At 42.6% G+C, this 22544-nt stretch overlaps 1 protein-coding gene and 1 long non-coding RNA gene across 12 annotated transcripts in view; one reads left to right on the top strand and one right to left on the bottom strand.

Moving 5' to 3' along the window:
* Positions 1-2373: 2373 nt before the first annotated feature.
* Positions 2374-22544, bottom strand: part of LOC143783366 (uncharacterized) — a 140528-nt gene continuing 120357 nt past the window's right edge. For 9 of the 11 annotated variants that reach the window (XM_077271777.1, XM_077271776.1, XM_077271786.1 and 6 more), the window contains 2 exons: positions 21581-21654; positions 2374-2525 (listed from right to left, as the gene is read on the bottom strand). In XM_077271777.1, the coding sequence (XP_077127892.1) occupies positions 2494-2525; positions 21581-21654 (106 nt within the window). In that variant the 3' untranslated portion in view covers positions 2374-2493. The remainder of the gene's footprint in view (positions 2526-21580; positions 21655-22544) is intronic. The other 2 variants (XM_077271784.1, XM_077271779.1) reach the window with 1 other exon arrangement.
* Positions 22263-22544, top strand: part of LOC143783368 (uncharacterized) — a 34414-nt gene continuing 34132 nt past the window's right edge. The window contains exon 1 of the long non-coding RNA XR_013217132.1: positions 22263-22354. This is a non-coding gene — a long non-coding RNA (uncharacterized LOC143783368). The remainder of the gene's footprint in view (positions 22355-22544) is intronic.

Consider the following 22544-nt stretch of genomic DNA (forward strand, 5'->3'; position numbering starts at 1 on the left):
GAAGACGGCCGGACACCGGGGAGGGACATCGAAGCTAGGTAAGTATGGGGGGGTGGGATCAGAACACGGGGGGGGGATCGGAGGACCGGACGAGAGGACCGGGGGAGCGGACAGGAGGGAGGAGGGGAGCGGACAGGAGATCGGGGCAGAAAGGACGAGTGGGGGGGCGATCGGTGGCGGTGGGGGGGGGCAGATCGGGGTCTCCAGCCATGGCAGATGCTATTGCAGCATCGGCCATGGCTGGATTGTAATATTTCACCATTTTCATAGGTGAAATATTACAAATCGCTCTGATTGGCTGTTTCACTTTCAACAGCCGATCAGAGGGATCGTAGCCACGGGGGGTGAAACCACCCCCCCTGGGCTGAAGTACCACTCCCCCTGTCTCTGCAGATCGGGTGAAAATGGAATTAACCCTTTCACCCGATCTGCAGGGACGCAATCTTTCCATGACGCCACATAGGCATCACAGGTCGGATTGGCACCGACTTTCATGACGCCTACGTGGCGTCAAAGGTCGGGAAGGGGTTAACTGAATGCCTCTACATGTCCGATTATCCACCACCCTCGTATGTTTTATTTTAAAATTGAAAACCCATTTGTTCCGGAAAGCATAGAGCCTTCAATAACCATTGTGACGTGTCACCAGCCGTCTGAGCAGCCGCATCACCATGCCCCGGATTTGACATGTCACCAGTGGCAGAGCTGCTGGTGCCCCCACCTTCTGTCTCATACCCATTATCCCATTTAATGTAAGTCCGGAATTACAGTGTCTTCTCCACTCTGTACAAGTCTTTCCTTGTATATTTTTATAACTATAAAATTTATTTTAAAACCCTTTAGACATGTACAGCACCATGAAAGTAATGGAGATATAAAAGTAAGTAATAAATAATATTAGTAGTAATGATAATAACAATAATGAGAGCAAAGTAATGACAGAGAAAGAATGAGAAAAATGGAATCCGAGATAACATAAATGATAGAGAATGATTGTAAAAAAGTATAAAAAAGGGAGAAGGAATGATCGACTAAAGTAATGAAAGATACGGAAAGGTACCGTATTTTCCGGCATGTAAGATGACTTTTTAACCCCTGAAAATCTTCTTAAAAGTCGGGGGTCGTCTTATACGCCGGGTATCGCCTTGTACGCCGGGTGTATATGGTGGGTGGGTGGGGGGGGAGTGGTCCTGATGACGACGAGGGGGCGTCTCTCAGGAAAGTGAGTATCCCCCATTACCTCATCGTAGCGCTGCAGCGTGGGGTCTCTGTGCTGGGAGCGGCGGCTGCTGTGCTGTGGGGCGGCGGCTCCTCTTCTGCAGTGTGGGGCCTCTGGTGCTGTGGGGCGGCGGCGTATCTTCATGCAGTCGGGGCTCCTCCGGCATCTTCTTAAAGCCCGGAGGCCACACTGGCAGCTCCATCGGTACAATGCGGTGGCCTCCGGGAAAATGGCCGCTGCTCAGATTCAGATCTCGTGTCCCGAGATCTCGGGACGAGATCTGAATCTGAGCATGCGCCGCCCCCAGTGGCCATTTTCCCGGAGGCCACCGCATCGCACCTATTGAGCTGCCTCCGGGAAAATGGCCGCTGCTCAGATTCAGATCTCGTCTCCCGAGATCTCAGGACGAGATCTGAATCTGAGCAGCGGCCATTTTCCCAGAGGCCACCGCATTGTACCGATGGAGCTGCCAGCGGGGTCTCCAGGCTTTAAGAAGATGCCGGAGGAGCCCCGACTGCATGAAGATACGCCGCCGCCGCTGCCCCACAGCACCAGAGGCCCCACACTGCAGAAGAGGCGCCGCCCCACAGCACAGCAGCCGCCGCTCCCAGCACAGACCCCACGCTGCAGCGCTACGATGAGGTAATGGGGGATACTCACTTTCCTGTGAGACGCCCCCTCGTCGTCATCAGGACCACTCCCCCCCCCCCAAAAAGGCACATATTCACCGGCCCTATAAGACGACATACGGTGTATAAGAAGACCCCCGACTTTTAAGAAGATTTTATATTTTAACTGGTAAAGTTGGGGGGTCGTCTTATACGCCCAGTCGTCTTATACGCCGGAAAATACGGTAGTTATAAAGAATGATAGCTTGAAATGTGTTATGAGAGATAGAAAGATGTATAGACAAATATAATGTAATATTTAAAAAATAAAGATCAGAGATGTATTATTAACTACTCTTATTTGAATTAAAATTTTTTAATATTGACCTTTTCACACCTTTACTCTCCTTAGCTGTTCTTGTCTGCTCCTGCACTGTTATTTTCAAGGATTTTCCTTGAAATAAAATCAGAAGGAGATATGTAGAGATATAAATGATGTTTAGAAAGCTTGACAAACTTACCAAATGAAAGAGTTACAAACTTTAATTTGTCAAATCATGGTTTATTTAAACGTTATTTATATTTAATATTCTTTTTATTAGACTTTTATATGGTATTCTCTTGTGCTCTAGTCTTCTGCTCTTGTCCTGTGCTCTTTTCTTCTGCTTACTCCAGGAAAGACAGATTCAACGACGTTCCTGGTACATTAAGAAAAAAGTAAAATAAAATTATATGTAAATGAAAGCACATAGATACATATAATTATTTAGTTAGATAAAGAAAAATGATCACTTAGCAATATTTTTTATTTGATGGAAAGTAACCCCTGGATATGTCACGGAGGGTCCAAATGAGGGGGGCATGACCGAAGCAGGTAGCGAGTGACAATTTAGATTTGTGATTTGGGCTTATGCTGGTTTATGACAGGGTAAAGGTTGGGGAGAAGAGAGGTAGTAAGTGTAGGATTTGTTAAAGGGGAAGTGATTTTTGGGAAAGTGACGTAGGACTGTGGCAAAAGCAGGATGGCCAAAGGGTGATAAAAAGGCCGCATGGAGGAGCCGTGATCAGATGTCGCTACCAAGATGGCCGAACATTAATCCACAACCACCTATACCAGAGGAAAAGAAGTACGACCGTGTAGCAGTAGCCTGAATAAAAATTTGAATGACGACCTTAATGATATTTATCCCAAAATATTACTTTGTCAGTTAACTTGTAAGGCCAGGGGAAGGTAAAGTATTGTCCATGGTTCCATGAAGCTTTTGAAAACAGGGGATTTTCCCTCACATGACTGGTGTAGGATAGCTGTTTGTGAGCCACATGTTATGTGATATAATTGTAATTATGATTTTAGCGGAGTTTGGTCCTTGAATCTAGCCAAAAATTAGGCTAAAGGGGTGATTATTGCATTGCGGGACCCCCCAACAGTGAATAGTTACTTTGTTGGTGGTCTGATGATACTTTGATGATACCCGACGCGGCAATTCGGGATCACATTAACAAGGGACACGGAGGGCCACCTGTTGTTGTCGGTCGGGTAAGCGTTACCACTGTGTGTTTACCCGATGATGGAAGTCGGGTACAGGTTAACGGTGTGTAGGCAACCTCTTCCCTCATTTCATGGTGCTTCCGAGTTTTGAGAAAAACAGGGCTGGAAGTAGGGCTGAGAGGGAAGAGACAATGACGACAGGTTAATGACCAGACCATGATCAAGCTAGGTTAGAGGGCCTCACCAACGTTATTTTATTATGATTAATAATAAATTATCAGAAGTGGACATTATTATACCAAATTAATGGTGTGGTGTGGTTAGTCAATAAATAATTGTTGGGAAATCACGGAGAGTCAACCTTGCCAAGGTAATGAGTAGATCAATACATAGATAAGTAATGATAAAGATAAATGTAATTTGATGGAAGTAAAGATACAAAATAATAGAAGAAATCCTATAGACAGAAGTAATGAGAGAGACAGATGTAATAATAATGAAAGCTACCTAGATCGATAGATAGCTAGATAGATAGATAGATATAGTCAAAAAAAGAGGCAGCACTCCATATTCCAAAGTGAAAAAATGTGCAGGATTTAATCACATCTCAAGGCGACGTTTCAGCTCGCAATGAGCTTTTCTCAAGCAGTGAATATGTCCATGTGCTCTGTCTTTATACATATCTTAACAATCCTTAATTATTACAAGGTGCTTTTCATTACAAATTAAAGTGCCATTGTGCATGTTTGTGCTAATTAAAAACATATTAAAAACATATTATCGCTTTTCATGTACCCATATAACCCTTAACGGGTATAACGTTTTTACTTTACCCTTGTGGACGCATGTTCGGCGTGGGGGACGCCATTCTGTCTGTTCGGCGTCTAATGAGACCTACTGCGCATGTCCAATGCGTCACCGCTGTGAACTAACTGGCTGGCCAATCGGCAATGTTGTGTCTCATTCACTGACTGCGCCTGCGCGCGTCATATCTAAGTCGCCATATTTGTGGTGGCTATTTCCTTATTACGGCCGTAGTAATCCAATCATCACCTTATGGACTTTCTCCAGGTATAATTTCCACCCTGACACCCCGGACGGCACCTTACGCAGGCTGTCTCCGGGAGTCATGTAGTAAATCGCCTACGGCAATTAACCTCTTCAGGCCCATATACCGCAGCAATACTACATAAGGTAGTAATACCTTAGTCCTGGTTCAATTATTTATAAAGTGTATCTCACTTGGCCTTGCCACCATCCGTTCACACGCGGTATATTATAATTATTAAGAAATAACAAACTCATAAATTTCTTTCTATTCAATATTATTTTATTAAAGTTAATAAATCTCTTTATGTAGGAATTCTTTATCCATCCCCCACACCGATATGTTCCACGTGGTACACGTCTTCAAAGATTGGTATATCTAAGAAATAAAACAAAATGTACACTAATTAAAGATATTCCATAACAGGAAATATCTCTAATATAATACCACCTTGATGGTGGCAAGGCCAAGTGAGATACACTTTATAAATAATTGAACCAGGACTAAGGTATTACTACCTTATGTAGTATTGCTGCGGTATATGGGCCTGAAGAGGTTAATTGCCGTAGGCGATTTACTACATGACTCCCGGAGACAGCCTGCGTAAGGTGCCGTCCGGGGTGTCAGGGTGGAAATTATACCTGGAGAAAGTCCATAAGGTGATGATTGGATTACTACGGCCGTAATAAGGAAATAGCCACCACAAATATGGCGACTTAGATATGACGCGCGCAGGCGCAGTCAGTGAATGAGACACAACATTGCCGATTGGCCAGCCAGTTAGTTCACAGCGGTGACGCATTGGACATGCGCAGTAGGTCTCATTAGACGCCGAACAGACAGAATGGCGTCCCCCACGCCGAACATGCGTCCACAAGGGTAAAGTAAAAACGTTATACCCGTTAAGGGTTATATGGGTACATGAAAAGCGATAATATGTTTTTAATATGTTTTTAATTAGCACAAACATGCACAATGGCACTTTAATTTGTAATGAAAAGCACCTTGTAATAATTAAGGATTGTTAAGATATGTATAAAGACAGAGCACATGGACATATTCACTGCTTGAGAAAAGCTCATTGCGAGCTGAAACGTCGCCTTGAGATGTGATTAAATCCTGCACATTTTTTCACTTTGGAATATGGAGTGCTGCCTCTTTTTTTGACTATATTTGAACTTGGATGATCGGTGGACTGGTTGTCTGGGGGCCTTGCACCCAAAGATAAGTATATCTGTGCTGTTCCCTCTTTTTTTGCTATATCCATGTCTGGAAATTTTTGCACAGTGAGATTTTGTATAATTTTTTATATACTTAACATCCTTAAGCCATTTTTTGGAGACATGGAGGAACACTCCATGGAACCAGGAGTCTTCAATTATACCGTTGAGGATGAGGAACGCATACTAAATAATATTGAGGGGGATGCTGCCTTCCTAAAGAAACCATCAATAATAGAAATGAAGCGTATATATGAAAATGACAATAAGCGGCTGATTAGCTCACAACTGCACCTTACTACTTTGGGTCAATATTATAAGGAACACAAAATACCAAGAGGACTAAGGTCCAATATAAGACCTAATTTATTTATGAACAATTCTACCTTTTGCACCAGATTTACTAGGATATCAAATAAGTATGCAATGGATGTGATGTTACTCAATATTGAATATTTACAACTGGAGGTGAAAAAGCTACAATTGAGCGTGAATGAAAAAGAAAAAAAGATACAGGAGATACTTAATAAAGAGGACTGGATTATGTACAAAGAGAAAGTGGAGAAAGATTTCTGTAAATTTCGGAGTGATCTAGAAGAAACGAAAAGAAAAAAATGGAGTAGGGACACAAGTGACTATGAAAATGGCCAGGTGTACACATGGCAGAGTGACAATGCCAGAATGCCATGGAGGAGGAGAGGTCATTTTGAAAACAGAGGGACATGTAATAACAATAATGTATGGTCTGGTAATAAATTTGTTTTTAATAGATCTGACGGATGGGATGGAAAACGCAAAAGAAGGGGAGGCAAGCGCCACCACCGGAACAAAAAAGAAAATGGAAAAAAGCAAGCCTCAAAGACAACCGAACCTCAGGAAGAGGGATCCGAATTAATAATCAACATCTCGCATAAGGTATTGACGGATATGGAAGTAGCGGTACTTAGTAAGGGACTATCATTTAGCCCAAGCTCACATGTGGACTGGTTTGAGCTACAAATAGATTTGGGACAATTTTTCAGGAGAATTAAATTAAAGGAGTGGTTCTTTGATAAGGATCACTCAGGTAAAGAAAAAACGAGTGAATTTGATCTGAAGGGGGTTGAATTGAGGAAAGAGAGTAATTTTAGTCCTCCAACAAGTTCCAGTGTAGTGGAGGCATTTGAAAAGGCAGTGCTTATGGACGTCGAGACTCTGAGGGGTAAAACTATAAAGGGATATAAGTATCCTAATGTCCTAAAAGAGGAATATGCAGCATTGCAGGGTCTTGTCCGTGACGACGACATCATAATCAAACCCGCTGATAAGGGGGGTGCTGTCGTCGTCATGGACAGGACAATGTATGTAAATGAAATAAGGAGACAGTTACAAGATGAGAGTGTGTATTGTCAAATAGAACATGACCCGAAATTCAATATTGGTAGAGAGATCAAAATGATACTAAAAGAAGCATTCGAAGGAGGAATTATAGATCAAGATTTACAAGAATACTTATTAGTTGAATACCCACGGACTCCAGTCCTATATGTATTACCAAAAATACACAAGACCTTAGACAACCCACCGGGTCGCCCAATTATATCGGGGGTAGGGTCAATCTTTAATAAAATCGGTATATTCTTAGATAAAGTATTCAACCCCATGGTGAAAAATGGAAGGTCATATGTAAAGGATACAACAGACTTCCTTAATAAATTAGAAGGGATTAAATTGGATCAAGAAGTAATCCTAGCCTCCTTTGACGTTGTATCATTGTATACATCTATAGACCATGAACGGGGATTAAAGGCAATAGAAAGGAAATTAAATATGGCTGAATATACCACAGAAGGAGGGACGTTCATATTAAAGTTACTTGAAATTATACTGAGGCAAAATTATTTTTTATTTGGAGATGTTTTTTATATGCAAAAACGAGGAACAGCAATGGGGGCCAATATGGCCCCCTCGTATGCAAATTTGGTGATGGAAGTGCTGGAGGAGGAGCACATCTACACGTCCAGCCACTTCCAGCATGCGTTGGTTTGGTGGAGGTACGTGGATGATGTGTTCCTCCTCTGGACGGGATCACAGGAGGCTTTGGAGGAATTCCTCAATTTTCTAAACACTATAGATCAAACGATCAAATTCACGTTGGTGTCGTCTGGAGTGGAAATACAATTCCTAGACGTACTAATTAAGCAAATAGAGAATAAATTGACTACCACTTTGTTCGTAAAAAGTACCGATAGAAATAATTTACTAGCATACGATAGTCAACACCCACGCAACATGGTCAGGTCCATACCACTTGGCCAGTTGCTAAGAGTGCGACGAATTGTTCAGAGTGAGGATGAGGTGGATATGGTAATGGATTCCCTCCTAAGAAAATTTCAGGATAGGGGATATCCAAGAGAACTTTTGGCGAACACTAAAGAGAGGGTCCTGAAATTGGATAGAAGTGAGTTGATTAAAAAGAAAACAAATAATAGGAGGATAAAGAATTTGGAACGGATACCAATGGTAACAACTTATGTAGAGGAGAGTAGGGAAATTGGCAATATCATAAAAAAACACTGGGGGATGTTAACAAAATGCCTCCCAGATATAAAAGAATTTAAAAGACCACCTTTATTCTCGTATAGAAGAAATAAAAATATCAAAGATTACCTAGTAAAATCGGACATAGGATCATTTAAAAGAGGTACCCAAACAACCCTGACAGGTAAAAATAGAGAGGGGTGTTTCCCATGCTTGGGATGCGTCAATTGTGTGCATATGATAAGAGGGCCTACATTTCAGCATCCTGAAACAAAAAAAGTATATCGGATTAAGCAATATCTAACGTGTAATACAGACCATGTTATTTATTTATTAATGTGCCCGTGTAACCTATGGTACATAGGAGAGACTACATGTGAATTCAAAGTCAGGATGAATCAACATAGGTACACAATTAGAAAGAAAAGAACAGACCTTCCTGTTCCCAAACATTTTACGGAATTTAATCACTCTGAGAAGGATCTCAAATGCAAATTAATAGATGCAGTACCCATCCAAAGGAGAGGTGGAGATAGGGAGCAAATCTTAAAGAAAAAAGAACTCATGTGGATTTATGAGTTAAATACGCTCAAACCCAAGGGGTTAAATGTGGATTTCAATATGAATGCCATGTATTTAGGATAAATTTGTGTTCCTTATTGATTGGTTGATGTGAAGATTCTTTGGTATTATATTAGAGATATTTCCTGTTATGGAATATCTTTAATTAGTGTACATTTTGTTTTATTTCTTAGATATACCAATCTTTGAAGACGTGTACCACGTGGAACATATCGGTGTGGGGGATGGATAAAGAATTCCTACATAAAGAGATTTATTAACTTTAATAAAATAATATTGAATAGAAAGAAATTTATGAGTTTGTTATTTCTTAATAATTATAATATACCGCGTGTGAACGGATGGTGGCAAGGCCAAGTGAGATACACTTTATAAATAATTGAACCAGGACTAAGGTATTACTACCTTATGTAGTATTGCTGCGGTATATGGGCCTGAAGAGGTTAATTGCCGTAGGCGATTTACTACATGACTCCCGGAGACAGCCTGCGTAAGGTGCCGTCCGGGGTGTCAGGGTGGAAATTATACCTGGAGAAAGTCCATAAGGTGATGATTGGATTACTACGGCCGTAATAAGGAAATAGCCACCACAAATATGGCGACTTAGATATGACGCGCGCAGGCGCAGTCAGTGAATGAGACACAACATTGCCGATTGGCCAGCCAGTTAGTTCACAGCGGTGACGCATTGGACATGCGCAGTAGGTCTCATTAGACGCCGAACAGACAGAATGGCGTCCCCCACGCCGAACATGCGTCCACAAGGGTAAAGTAAAAACGTTATACCCGTTAAGGGTTATATGGGTACATGAAAAGCGATAATATGTTTTTAATATGTTTTTAATTAGCACAAACATGCACAATGGCACTTTAATTTTTAATGAAAAGCACCTTGTAATAATTAAGGATTGTTAAGATATGTATAAAGACAGAGCACATGGACATATTCACTGCTTGAGAAAAGCTCATTGCGAGCTGAAACGTCGCCTTGAGATGTGATTAAATCCTGCACATTTTTTCACTTTGGAATATGGAGTGCTGCCTCTTTTTTTGACTATATTTGAACTTGGATGATCGGTGGACTGGTTGTCTGGGGGCCTTGCACCCAAAGATAAGTATATCTGTGCTGTTCCCTCTTTTTTTGCTAGATAGATAGATAGATAGATAGATAGATAGATAGATAGCTAGATAGATAGATAGATAATACATAGATAGATAGATAGATAGATAGATACATAGCTAGATAGATAGATAGATCGATTGATAGATAGATAGCTAGATAGATAGATAGATAGATAGATAGATAGATAGAGTAAAAGAGAGATTTTTTTTTTTAAAAATTCTAAACATTGGTTGCATTAAGAAAGCTAACAATTTGGCGTTGCATTCATTCCTTTGTAAAAAAAAAATTCATTAACAATACGATCAATAATGAATGATATTAGAAATGAATTAAAAAAAAGCTTAGAGATAGAATGAATGATATAGAATAAATTAGAGAAGTAATGCAAGCAATAGTTTTTATGAAAAAAATTGTAAAGAAAGAAGAAAAGTAATTTTAACCCCTTTCTGTCATTAGACGTACTATTCCGTCCATGTGGGGTGGGCCCTACTTCCCAAGGACGGAATAGTACGTCCAGCACGATCGGCCGCGCTCACGGGGGGAGCGCGGCCGATCGCGGCCGGGTGTCAGCTGACTATCGCAGCTGACATCCGGAACTATGTGCCAGGAGCGGTCACGGACCGCCCCCGGCACATTAACCCCCGGCAAACCGCGATCAAACATGATAGTGGTGTACCAGCGGTATAGGGAAGCATCGCGCAGGGAGGGGGCTCCCTGCGGGCTTCCCTGAGACCCCCGGAGCAACGCGATGTGATCGCGTTGCTCCGAGGGTCTCCTACCTCCCTCCTCGCCGCAGGTCCCGGATCCAAGATGGCCACGGCATCCGGGTCCTGCAGGGAGGGAGGTGGCTTACCGAGTGCCTGCTCAGTGCAGGCGCTGGTAAGCTTGCTGCACTCTAAATGAGATCGCCGATTTGACAGAGTGCTGTGCACACTGTCAAATCACCGATCTGTAATGTCCCCCCCTGGGACAAAGTAAAAAAGTAAAAAAAAAATGTCCACATGTGTAAAAAAAAATTTCCTAAATAAATAAATAAAATAAAAAAATTATTCCCATAAATACATTTCTTTATCTAAATAAAAAAAAAAATCAAACAATAAAAGTACACATATTTAGTATTGCCGCGTCCGTAACGACCCCACCTATAAAACTATATCACTAGTTAACCCCTTCAGTGAACACCGTAAAAAAAAAAAAAAAAAAAAAAAAACGAGGCAAAAAACAACGCTTTATGTTATGATCCCAATGGCAGAGGATCTCTGATATTCCGGCAAGATAGCAAAAATATAAATACTGCTCTAGGGAGGTGGAAACTGGACTAACCGCATACCTGATCCTGACACAAACAACTAAAAGTAGCCGGTGAACGTGCCTACGTTGGTTCTAGACGTCTCGAGCCAGCCGGAGAACTGACTACCCCTAGAGGGAAAAAATAAGACCTCGCTTGCCTCCAGAGAAATTGAACCCCAAAGATATAGAAAGCCCCCAACAAATAATAACGGTGAGGCAAGAGGAAAACACAAACGTAGAGATGAACTAGATTCAGCAAAGTGAGGCCCAATAGTCTAGATAGCAGAAAATAGATAGTGGACTATGCGGTTAGCAGAAAACCCTACAAAACATCCACGCTGAACATTCAAGAACCCCCACACCGACTGACGGTGTGGAGGGAGAATATCAGCCCCCTAGAGCTTCCAGCGAGTCAAAAATCAAATGTAAAGCAAGCTGGACAAAAACACTGAATAATGCAAACGATCCAAATTGTACAAAACAGACTTAGCTTTTCTTGCATGAGGCAGACTGAAAGGAATCCGGAGGAGACCAAATAGGTCTGGATACAACGATGCCAGGCAAGAGACTGAGTCCAGAGGAGACTCAAATAGGAAACACCCGCTGCTTAACGACACAGCTGGAGCTCAGGCCTGCAACAAGACATACCTAACACAATACCGTTAGTGACCACCAGAGGGAGCCCAGAAACACAGTTCACAACAGTACCCCCCCCTTGAGGAGGGGTCACCGAACCCTCACCAAGACCCCCAGGGCGATCAGGATGAGCAGCGTGAAAGGCATGAACCAAATCAGCCGCATGAACATCAGAGGCGACAACCCAGGAATTATCCTCCTGACCATAGCCTTTCCACTTAACTAAATACTGGAGTTTCCGTCTAGAGATACGAGAATCCAGAATCTTCTCCACCACGTACTCCAACTCGCCCTCAACCAAAACTGGGGCAGGAGGCTCAACAGCAGGAACCATAGGCACCACGTACCGCCGCAACAAGGACCTATGGAACACATTATGAATAGCAAAAGACGCTGGAAGGTCCAAGCGAAAAGACACCGGGTTAAGGATTTCCAAAATCTTATAAGGACCGATAAAGCGAGGCTTGAACTTAGGAGAGGAGACTTTCAAAGGAACATGCCGAGAAGACAACCAAACCAAATCCCCAACACGAAGTCGGGGACCCACACCGCGGCGGCGGTTGGCAAACCGCTGGGCCTTGTCTTGTGACAATTTCAAATTGTCCACCACATGGTTCCAAATCCGCTGCAACCTATCCACCACAGAATCAACCCCAGGACAGTCAGAAGATTCAACCTGACCCGAGGAGAAACGAGGATGAAAACCAGAGTTGCAGAAAAAGGGTGAAACCAAGGTGGCACAACTAGCCCGATTATTAAGGGCAAACTCGGCCAGTGGCAAAAAGGTAACCCAGTCGTCCTGATCAGCAGAAACAAAACATCTCAAATAAGTCTCTAACGTCTGATTAGTTCGCTCGGTCTGGCCATTAGTCTGAGGATGAAAAGCCGACGAAAAAGACAAGTCAATACCCATCTTAGCACAAAAGGATCGCCAGAATCTGGACACAAACTGGGATCCTCTGTCAGATACAATATTCTCAGGGATGCCATGCAAACGAACCACATTCTGAAAGAACAAAGGAACCAAATCAGAGGAGGAAGGCAACTTAGGCAAGGGCACCAAATGGACCATTTTAGAAAAACGATCGCACACCACCCAGATGACAGACATCTTCCGAGACACCGGAAGATCCGAAATGAAATCCATGGAAATGTGCGTCCAAGGCCTCTTTGGGATAGGCAAGGGCAAAAGCAACCCGCTGGCACGAGAACAGCAAGGCTTAGCCCGAGCACAAATCCCACAGGACTGCACAAAAGAACGCACATCCTGCGACAAGGAAGGCCACCAAAAGGACCTGGCCACCAAATCTCTGGTACCAAAAATCCCAGGATGTCCCGCCAACACCGAAGAATGAACCTCAGAAATAACTCTATGGTCCATCCATCAGGGACAAACAATCTCTCTGGTGGACAACGATCAGGCCTATCAGCCTGAAATTTTTGCAGCCCTCGTCGCAAATCTGGGGAAATGGCAGACAAAATTACTCCCTCTCTGAGAATACCAGCCGGCTCAGAGACTCCCGGAGAATCAGGCACAACACTCCTAGAAAGTGCATCAGCCTTCACGTTCTTCGAACCAGGCAGGTACTAGACCACAAAGTCAAAACGGGAGAAAAACAACGACCAACGGGCCTGTCTAGGATTCAGGCGCTTGGCAGACTCGAGGTAAATCAGATTTTTATGATCACTCAAGACCACCACACGATGTCTAGCTCCCTCGAGCCAATGTCGCCACTCCTCAAATGCCCACTTCATGGCCAACAACTCCCGATTACCAACATCGTAGTTCCGCTCAGCAGGCGAAAATTTCCTTGAAAAGAAGGCGCATGGCTTCATCACGGAGCCATCAGAACTTTTTTGCGACAAAACAGCCCCTGCACCAATTTCAGAAGCATCAACTTCAACCTGGAAGGGAAGAGAGACATCCGGCTGGCACAAGACTGGCGCTGAAGTAAACCAACGCTTCAGCTCCCGAAAGGCCTCCACGGCCGCAGGAGACCAATTTGCAACATCAGAACCCTTCTTGGTCATATCCGTCAAAGGTTTAACCACGCTGGAGAAATTAGCGATAAAACGACGGTAAAAATTAGCAAAGCCCAAGAACTTCTGCAGGCTCTTAACAGACGTGGGCTGAGTCCAGTCATGAATGGCACGGACCTTAACTGGGTCCATCTCCACAGTAGAAGGGGAAAAAATAAAACCCAAAAAAGAAACCTTCTGTACACCAAAGATACATTTTGAACCCTTCACAAATAGAGCATTCTCCCGCAAAACCTGAAACATCATCCTGACCTGGTTCACATGGGACTCCCAATCATCAGAAAAAACCAAAATATCATCCAGATAAATAATCATAAATTTATCCAGATATTTCCGGAAGATGTCATGCATGAAGGACTGAAACACAGAAGGAGCATTAGATAATCCGAAAGGCATCACCAGGTACTCAAAATGACCCTCAGGCGTATTAAATGCCGTTTTCCATTCATCTCCCTGCTTTATGCGCACAAGGTTATACGCACCACGAAGATCTATCTTGGTGAACCAACTGGATCCCTTAATCCGAGCAAACAAATCAGACAACAATGGCAAAGGATACCGAAATTTAACAGTGATCTTATTCAGAAGACGATAATCAATACAAGGTCTCAGAGACCCGTCTTTCTTGCCCACAAAAAAGAATCCTGCACCAAGAGGGGACGAGGATGGGCGAATATGTCCCTTCTCCAAAGACTCCTTTATATAAGAACGCATCGCGGCATGCTCTGGCACAGATAAATTAAAGAGTCGTCCCTTAGGAAACTTACTACCAGGAATCAAATCTATAGCACAATCACAGTCCCTATGAGGAGGAAGGGCACTGGACCTGGCCTCATTAAATACATCCTGAAAGTCTGACAAAAACTCAGGGATCTCAGAAGGAGTAGAAGAAGCAATAGACACCAATGGAGAATCGCCATGAATCCCCTGACACCCCCAACTAGACACAGTCATAGCTTTCCAATCTAAAACTGGATTATGGGCCTGTAACCATGGCAGACCCAAAACGACAACATCATGCATTTTATGCAGTACCAAAAAACGAATCACCTCCTGATGTACAGGAGTCATGCACATGGTCACCTGCGTCCAATACTGAGGTTTATTCTCTGCCAATGGCGTAGAATCAATTCCTCTAAGAGGAATAGGATTTTCCAAAGGCTCCAGGACAAAACCGCAGCGCTTGGCAAACGACAAATCCATCAGACTTAAAGCAGCACCAGAATCCACAAAAGCCATAACTGAGTAAGAAGATAATGAACAAATTAAAGTCACCGACAAAATAAACTTAGGCTGAAAAGTACCAATGGCGACAGGATTAACTCTTTTCTTTAAACGTTTAGAGCATGCTGAGATAACATGTGTTGAATCACCACAGTAGAAACACAACCCATTTTGACATCTATGATTTTGTCGCTCGGCTCTGGTCAAAATTCTGTCACATTGTATAGAATCAGGTGACCGTTCAGACAGCACCGCCAAAGGATTATCAGATTTGCGCTCCCGCAAACGTCGATCAATTTGAATGACCAGAGCCATTGAATCATTTAGACCTGTAGGTATAGGAAACCCCACCATCACATCTTTAATGGCTTCAGAAAGACCATTTCTGAAATTTGCGGCCAGTGCACACTCATTCCATTGAGTAAGCACGGACCATTTCCGAAATTTTTGGCAATATACCTCAGCTTCGTCCTGACCCTGAGAGATAACCAGCAACATTTTTTCAGCCTGATTTTCAAGATTAGGCTCCTCATAAAGCAAACCAAGTGCCAGAAAAAAACGCATCAACATTCACCAATGCAGGATCTCCTGGCGCCAGAGAGAAGGCCCAATCCTGAGGGTCGCCGCGCAAGAAGGAAATAACAATCTTAACTTGCTGAGCGGAATCACCAAAGGAACGAGGTTTCAGAGACAGAAACAATTTACAATTATTCCTAAAATTCAGGAATTTAGATCTATCTCCAAAAAACGGCTCAGGAATAGGTATTTTTGGTTCAGACATAGGGCTATGGATAACAAAATCCTGAATGCTTTGCACCCTAGCAGCAAGCTGATCCACACTAGAAGTCAGAGTCTGGACATTCATATCTGCAGCAGAGTTTCAGCCACTCAGAGAAAAAGGGGATGGAAGAAGCTAGGCAAACTGCAGCAAAAAAAACCAAAAAACCTCAGAACTTCTTTTTAATCCCGCTTCTGCGATGCATTAAACATTTTCTTTTGGCCTGGCATTCTGTTATGATCCCAATGGCAGAGGATCTCTGATATTCCGGCAAGATAGCAAAAATATAAATACTGCTCTAGGGAGGTGGAAACTGGACTAACCGCATACCTGATCCTGACACAAACAACTAAAAGTAGCTGGTGAACGTGCCTACGTTGGTTCTAGACGTCTCGAGCCAGCCGGAGAACTGACTACCCCTAGAGGGAAAAAATAAGACCTCGCTTGCCTCCAGAGAAATTGAACCCCAAAGATATAGAAAGCCCCCAACAAATAATAACGGTGAGGCAAGAGGAAAACACAAACGTAGAGATGAACTAGATTAAGCAAAGTGAGGCCCAATAGTCTAGATAGCAGAAAATAGATAGTGGACTATGCGATTAGCAGAAAACCCTACAAAACATCCACGCTGAACATTCAAGAACCCCCACACCGACTGACGGTGTGGAGGGAGAATATCAGCCCCCTAGAGCTTCCAGCGAGTCAAAAATCAAATGTAAAGCAAGCTGGACAAAAACACTGAATAATGCAAACGATCCAAATTGTACAAAACAGACTTAGCTTTTCTTGCATGAGGCAGACTAAAAGGAATCCGGAGGAGACCAAATAGGTCTGGATACAACGATGCCAGGCAAGAGACTGAGTCCAGAGGAGACTCAAATAGGAAACACCCGCTGCTTAACGACACAGCTGGAGCTCAGGCCTGCAACAAGACATACCTAACACAATACCGTTAGTGACCACCAGAGGGAGCCCAGAAACACAGTTCACAACAGCTTTATTCTCATACCGCCAAACAAAAAGTGAAATAACACGCGATCAAAAAGACGGATATAAATAACCATGGTACCGCTGAAAACGTCATCTTGTCCCGCAAAAAACGAGCCACCATACACCATCATCAGCGAAAAAATAAAAAACTTATAGTCCTCAGAATAAAGCGATGCCAAAATAATTATTTTTTCTATAAAATAGCTTTTATCGTATAAAAGCGCCAAAACATAAAAAAAATTATATAAATGAGGTATCGCTGTAATCGTACTGACCCGAAGAATAAAACTGCTTTATCAATTTTACCAAACGCAGAACGGTATAAACGCCTCCCCCAAAAGAAATTCATGAATAGCTGGTTTTTGGTCATTCTGCCTCACAAAAATCGGAATAAAAAGCGATCAAAAAAATCTCCCGTGCCCGAACATGTTACAAATAAAAACGTCAACTCGTCCCACAAAAAACAAGACCTCACCTGACTCTGTGGACTCAAATATGGAAAAATTATAGCTCTCAAAATGTGGTAATGCAAAAAATATTTTTTGCAATAAAAAGTGTCTTTCAGTGTGTGACGGCTGCCAATCATAAAAATCCGCTAAATAACCTGCTATAAAAGTAAATCAAACCCCCCTTCATCACCCCCTTAGTTAGGGAAAAATTAAAAAAAATTAAAAAATGTATTTATTTCCATTTTCCCATTAGGGTTAGGGCTAGGTTTGGGGCTAAAGTTAGGGTTTGGATTACATTTACGGTTGGGAATAGGGTTGGGATTAGTGTTAGGGGTGTGTCTGGGTTAGAGGTGTGGTTAGGGTTACCGTTGGGATTAGGGTTAGGGGTGTGTTTGGATTAGGGTTTCAGTTATAATTGGGGGGTTCCCACTGTTTAGGCACATCAGGGGCTCTCCAAACGTGACATGGCGTCCGATTTCAATTCCAGCCAATTCTGCGTTGAAAAAGTAAAACAGTGCTTCTTCCCTTCCAAGCTCTCCCGTGCGCCCAAACAGGGGTTTACCCCAACATATGGGGTATCAGCGTACTCGGAACACATTGGAGAACAACTTTTGGGGTCCAATTTCTCCTGTTACCTTTGGGAAAATACAAAACTAGGGGCTAAAAAATAATTTTTGTGGAATTTTTTTTTTTTTTTATTTGCATGGCTCTGCGTTATAAACTGTAGTGAAACACTTGGGGGTTCAAAGCTCTGACAACACATCTAGATGAGTTCCTTAGGGGGTCTAATTTCCAAAATGGTGTCACTTGTGGGGGGTTTCTACTGTTTAGGTACATTAGGGGCTCTGCAAACGCAATGTGACGCCTGCAGACCATTCCATCTAAGTCTGCATTCCAAATGGCGCTCCTTCCCTTCCGAGCCCTCCCATGCACCCAAACGGTGGTTCCCCCCACATATGGGGTATCAGCGTACTCAAGACAAATTGGACAACAACTTTTGGGGTCCAATTTCTCCTGTTACCATTGGGAAAATACAAAACTGGGGGCTAAAAAATAATTTTGTGGGGAAATTTTTTATTTTTTTTTATCTTCACGGCTCTGCGTTATAAACTGTAGTGAAACACTTGGGGGTTCAAAGTTCTCACAACACAACTAGATAAGTTCCTTGGGGGGTCTAGTTTCCAATATTGGGTCACTTGTGGGGGGTTTCTACTGTTTAGGTACATTAGGGGCTCTGCAAATTCAATGTGACGCCTGCAGACCAATCCATCTAAGTCTGCATTGCAAATGATGATCCTTCCCTTCCGAGCTCTGCCATGCGCTCAAACGGTGGTTCCCCCCCAGATATCAGGTATCAGCATACTCAGGACAAATTGGACAACAATATATAGGGTCCAATTTCTCCTGTTAACCTTGGAAAAATACAAAACTGGGGGCTAAAAAATAATTTTTGTGGAAAAAAAATATTTTTTATTTGCACTGCTCTGCGTTATAAACTGTAGTGAAACACTTGGGGGTTAAAAGCTCTCACAACACATCTAGATGAGTTCCTTAGGGGGTCTACTTTCCAAAATGGTGTCACTTGTGGGGGGTTTTACTGTTTAGGTACATTAGGGGCTCTGCAAACGCAATGTGACGCCTGCAGACCATTCCATCTAAGTCTGCATTCCAAATGGCGCTCCATCCCTTCCGAGCCCTCCCATGCGCCCAAACGGTGGTTCTCCCCCACATATGGGGTATCAGCGTACTTAGGACAAATTGGAAAACAACTTTTGGGGTCCAATTTCTCCTGTTTACCCTTGGGAAAATACAAAACTGGGGGCTAAAAAATAATTTTTGTGGGAAAAAATTTTTGTTTTATTTTTACGGCTCTGCATTATAAACTTCTGTGAAGCACTTGGGTCAAAGTGCTCACCACACATCTAGATAAGTTCCTTAGGGGGTCTACTTTCCAAAATTGTGTCACTTGTGGGGGGGTTTCAATGTTTAGGCACATCAGTGGCTCTCCAAACGCAACATGGCGTCCCATCTCAATTCCTGTCAATTTTGCAGTGAAAAGTCAAACGGCGCTCCTTCCCTTCCGAACACTCCCATGCGCCCAAACAGTGGTTTACCCCCACATATGGGGTATCAGCGTACTCAGGACAAATTGTACAACAACTTTTGGGGTCCAATTTCTTCTCTTACCCTTGGGAAAATAAAAAATTGGGGGCGAAAAAATCATTTTTGTGAAAAAATGATTTTTTATTTTTACGGTTCTGCATTATAAACTTCTGTGAAGCACTTGGTGGGTCAAAGTGCTCACCACACATCTAGATAAGTTCCTTAGGGGGTCTACTTTCCAAAATGGTGTCACTTGTGGGGGGTTTCAATGTTTAGGCACATCAGGGGCTCTCCAAACGCAACATGGCGTCCCATGTCAATTCCTGTCAATTTTGCAGTGAAAAGTCAAACGGCGCTCCTTCCGTTCCGAGCTCTCCCATGCGCCCAAACAGTGGTTTACCCCCACATATGGGGTATCAGCGTACTCAGGACAAATTGTACAACAACTTTTGGGGTCCAATTTCTTCTCTTACCCTTGGGAAAATAAAAAATTGGGGGCGAAAAGATCATTTTTGTGAAAAAATATGATTTTTTATTTTTACGGTTCTGCATTATAAACTTCTGTGAAGCACTTGGTGGGTCAAAGTGCTCACAACACATCTAGATAAGTTCCTTAGGGGGTCTACTTTCCAAAATCGTGTCACTTGTGGGGGGTTTCAATGTTTAGGCACATCAGTGGCTCTCCAAACACAACATGGCGTCCCATCTCAATTCCAGTCAATTTTGCATTGAAAAGTCAAATGGCGCTCCTTCGCTTTCGAGCTCTGTCATGCGCCCAAACAGTGGTTTACCCCTACATATGGGGTATCGGCGTACTCAGGACAAATTGTATAACATCTTTTGGGGTCCATTTTCTCCTGTTACCCTTGGTAAAATAAAACAAATTGGAGCTGAAGTAAATTTTGTGTGAAAAAAAGTGAAATGTTCATTTTTATTTAAACATTCCAAAAATTCCTGTGAAACACCTGAAGGGTTAATAAACTTTTTGAATGTGGTTTTGAGCACCTTGAGGGGTGCAGTTTTTAGAATGGTGTCACACTTGGGTATTTTCTATCATATAGACCCCTCAAAATGACTTCAAATGAGATGTGGTCCCTAAAAAAAAATGGTGTTGTAAAAATGAGAAATTGCTGGTCAACTTTTAACCCTTATAACTCCCTAACAAAAAAAAATTTTGGTTCCAAAATTGTGCTGGTGTAAAGTAGACATGTGGGAAATGTTACTTATTAAGTATTTTGTGTGACATATCACTGTGATTTAATTGCATAAAAATTCAAATTTGGAAAATTGCGAAATTTTCTAAATTTTCGCCAAATTTCCATTTTTTTCACAAATAAACGCAGGTAATATCAAAGAAATTTTACCACTATCATGAAGTACAATATGTCACGAGAAAACAATGTCAGAATCACCAGGATCCGTTGAAGCGTTCCAGAGTTATAACCTCATAAAGGGACAGTGGTCAGAATTGTAAAAATTGGCCCGGTCCATAACGTGCAAACCACCCTTGGGGGTGAAGGGGTTAAAGGGAACCTGTGACCCCCAAAATGGCTGGTGAGGTAAGCTCACCGGCATCAGGGGCTTATCTCCAGCATTCTGTAATGCATTCTGTAATGCTGTAGATAAGCCCCCGATGTTACCTGAAAGATAAGAAAAAGATGTTAGATTATACTCACCCAGGGGCGGTCCTGCTGCGGTCCGGTCGGATGGGTGTCTCTGGTCCGCTCCGGCGCCTCCCATGTTCATTCCATGACGTCCTCTTCGGGTCTTTACGCCATGGCTCCGACGCAGGCGTACTTTGTCTGCCCTGTTGAGGGCAGAGTAAAGTACTGCAGTGCGCAGGCGCTGGGCCTCTCTGACCTTTCCGGCGCCTGCGCACTGCAGTACTTTGCTCTGCCCTCAACAGGACAGACAAAGTACGCCTGCGCCGGAGCCGCGGCGTAAAGACCCGAAGAGGACGTCATGGAATGAACATGGGAGGTGCCGGAGCGGACCGGAGACACCCATCCGACCTGACCGCACCGGGACCGCCCCTGGGTGAGTATAAACGTCTTTTTCTTATCTTTCAGGTAACATCGGGGGCTTATCTAAAGCATTACAGAATGCATTACAGAATGCTGGAGATAAGCCCCTGATGCCGGTGAGCTTACCTCACCAGCCATTTTGGGGGTGACAGGTTCCCTTTAATGAATGTTAATCTGTATGAAAAAAGTAGAGAAAGAAAGAAGGATAGATGTCATGACAGATAATGACTTAGTCACCTTTACTTTTTTCAGCTCTTCTCTTCTGGTCTTGTAATCTGCCTAATCCAGTATATCCACATTCAATGACGTTCCTTTGAAAAGTAATAGAAAGCTATTGTTACTTAAGAATCATTTTTGAATCAGATAGATCAATCGAATATGATCAGTAGAATAGATAAGAAAGATTCAATCAGAGAGATAAATAGATAGATAGCAGCATAGATCGATAGATAGATATAAGATAGATTTAATTACGTAAATTGATAAATAATATAAGCATTGAGATACATGGAATTATATAGATACATAGAAGTAAAATGATAGATAGATGGAATGATAGATGGATATATATGAACACTGACAAAATAATTTGACCGCGCTTAGGCTATTTGCACACGTTGTTTATTAACAGCGCATCTTCCTTTTTTTATTGTACAAAAAGAATGCAGATCACTGAGTGCTTGACAGTACTAATTACATGTATTTTTTTTTAAAAAGATGTGATAATGCTGCTGAAAATTAAGCCATTAAAACGCTGCGGATTAACCAAAGGAGCTTGTCATGAATTTTCCTGAACCTGCTTCCTCTTTGTATCGATTCCATGATATAAATTTTCTTTTGTAAAAACAACAATATTGAAGACAAAATAATCAGCAGTAAATCAGCATTAACTCCACACATTATCCTGAAGATAAAGTCCAAAATTCAGCACCAGCGTTATCTGGCAAGAGATGCGTAAGCGGCACACACAATTTCAGAGACAAATATGCAACAGGAGCACGGATGCAAAAGGTACCACCAAACAATCAACGGATATGTAGACAGCTAATCAGTGCTTATGTATAGGACCATTCATATATTACCCTTACTGTTAACCACAGTGGATATATTGCGCTGACGTAAAATTATCCTAACTGTATCAAGATTAAAATTACAGATAGATAGCAAAACTTCATGAACCCATGGTGGGAAGCAAGTAACG

Source organism: Ranitomeya variabilis, chromosome 6 (assembly GCF_051348905.1).
Source record: "Ranitomeya variabilis isolate aRanVar5 chromosome 6, aRanVar5.hap1, whole genome shotgun sequence".
In the NCBI taxonomy this organism is placed as follows: Eukaryota; Metazoa; Chordata; class Amphibia; order Anura; family Dendrobatidae; genus Ranitomeya; species Ranitomeya variabilis.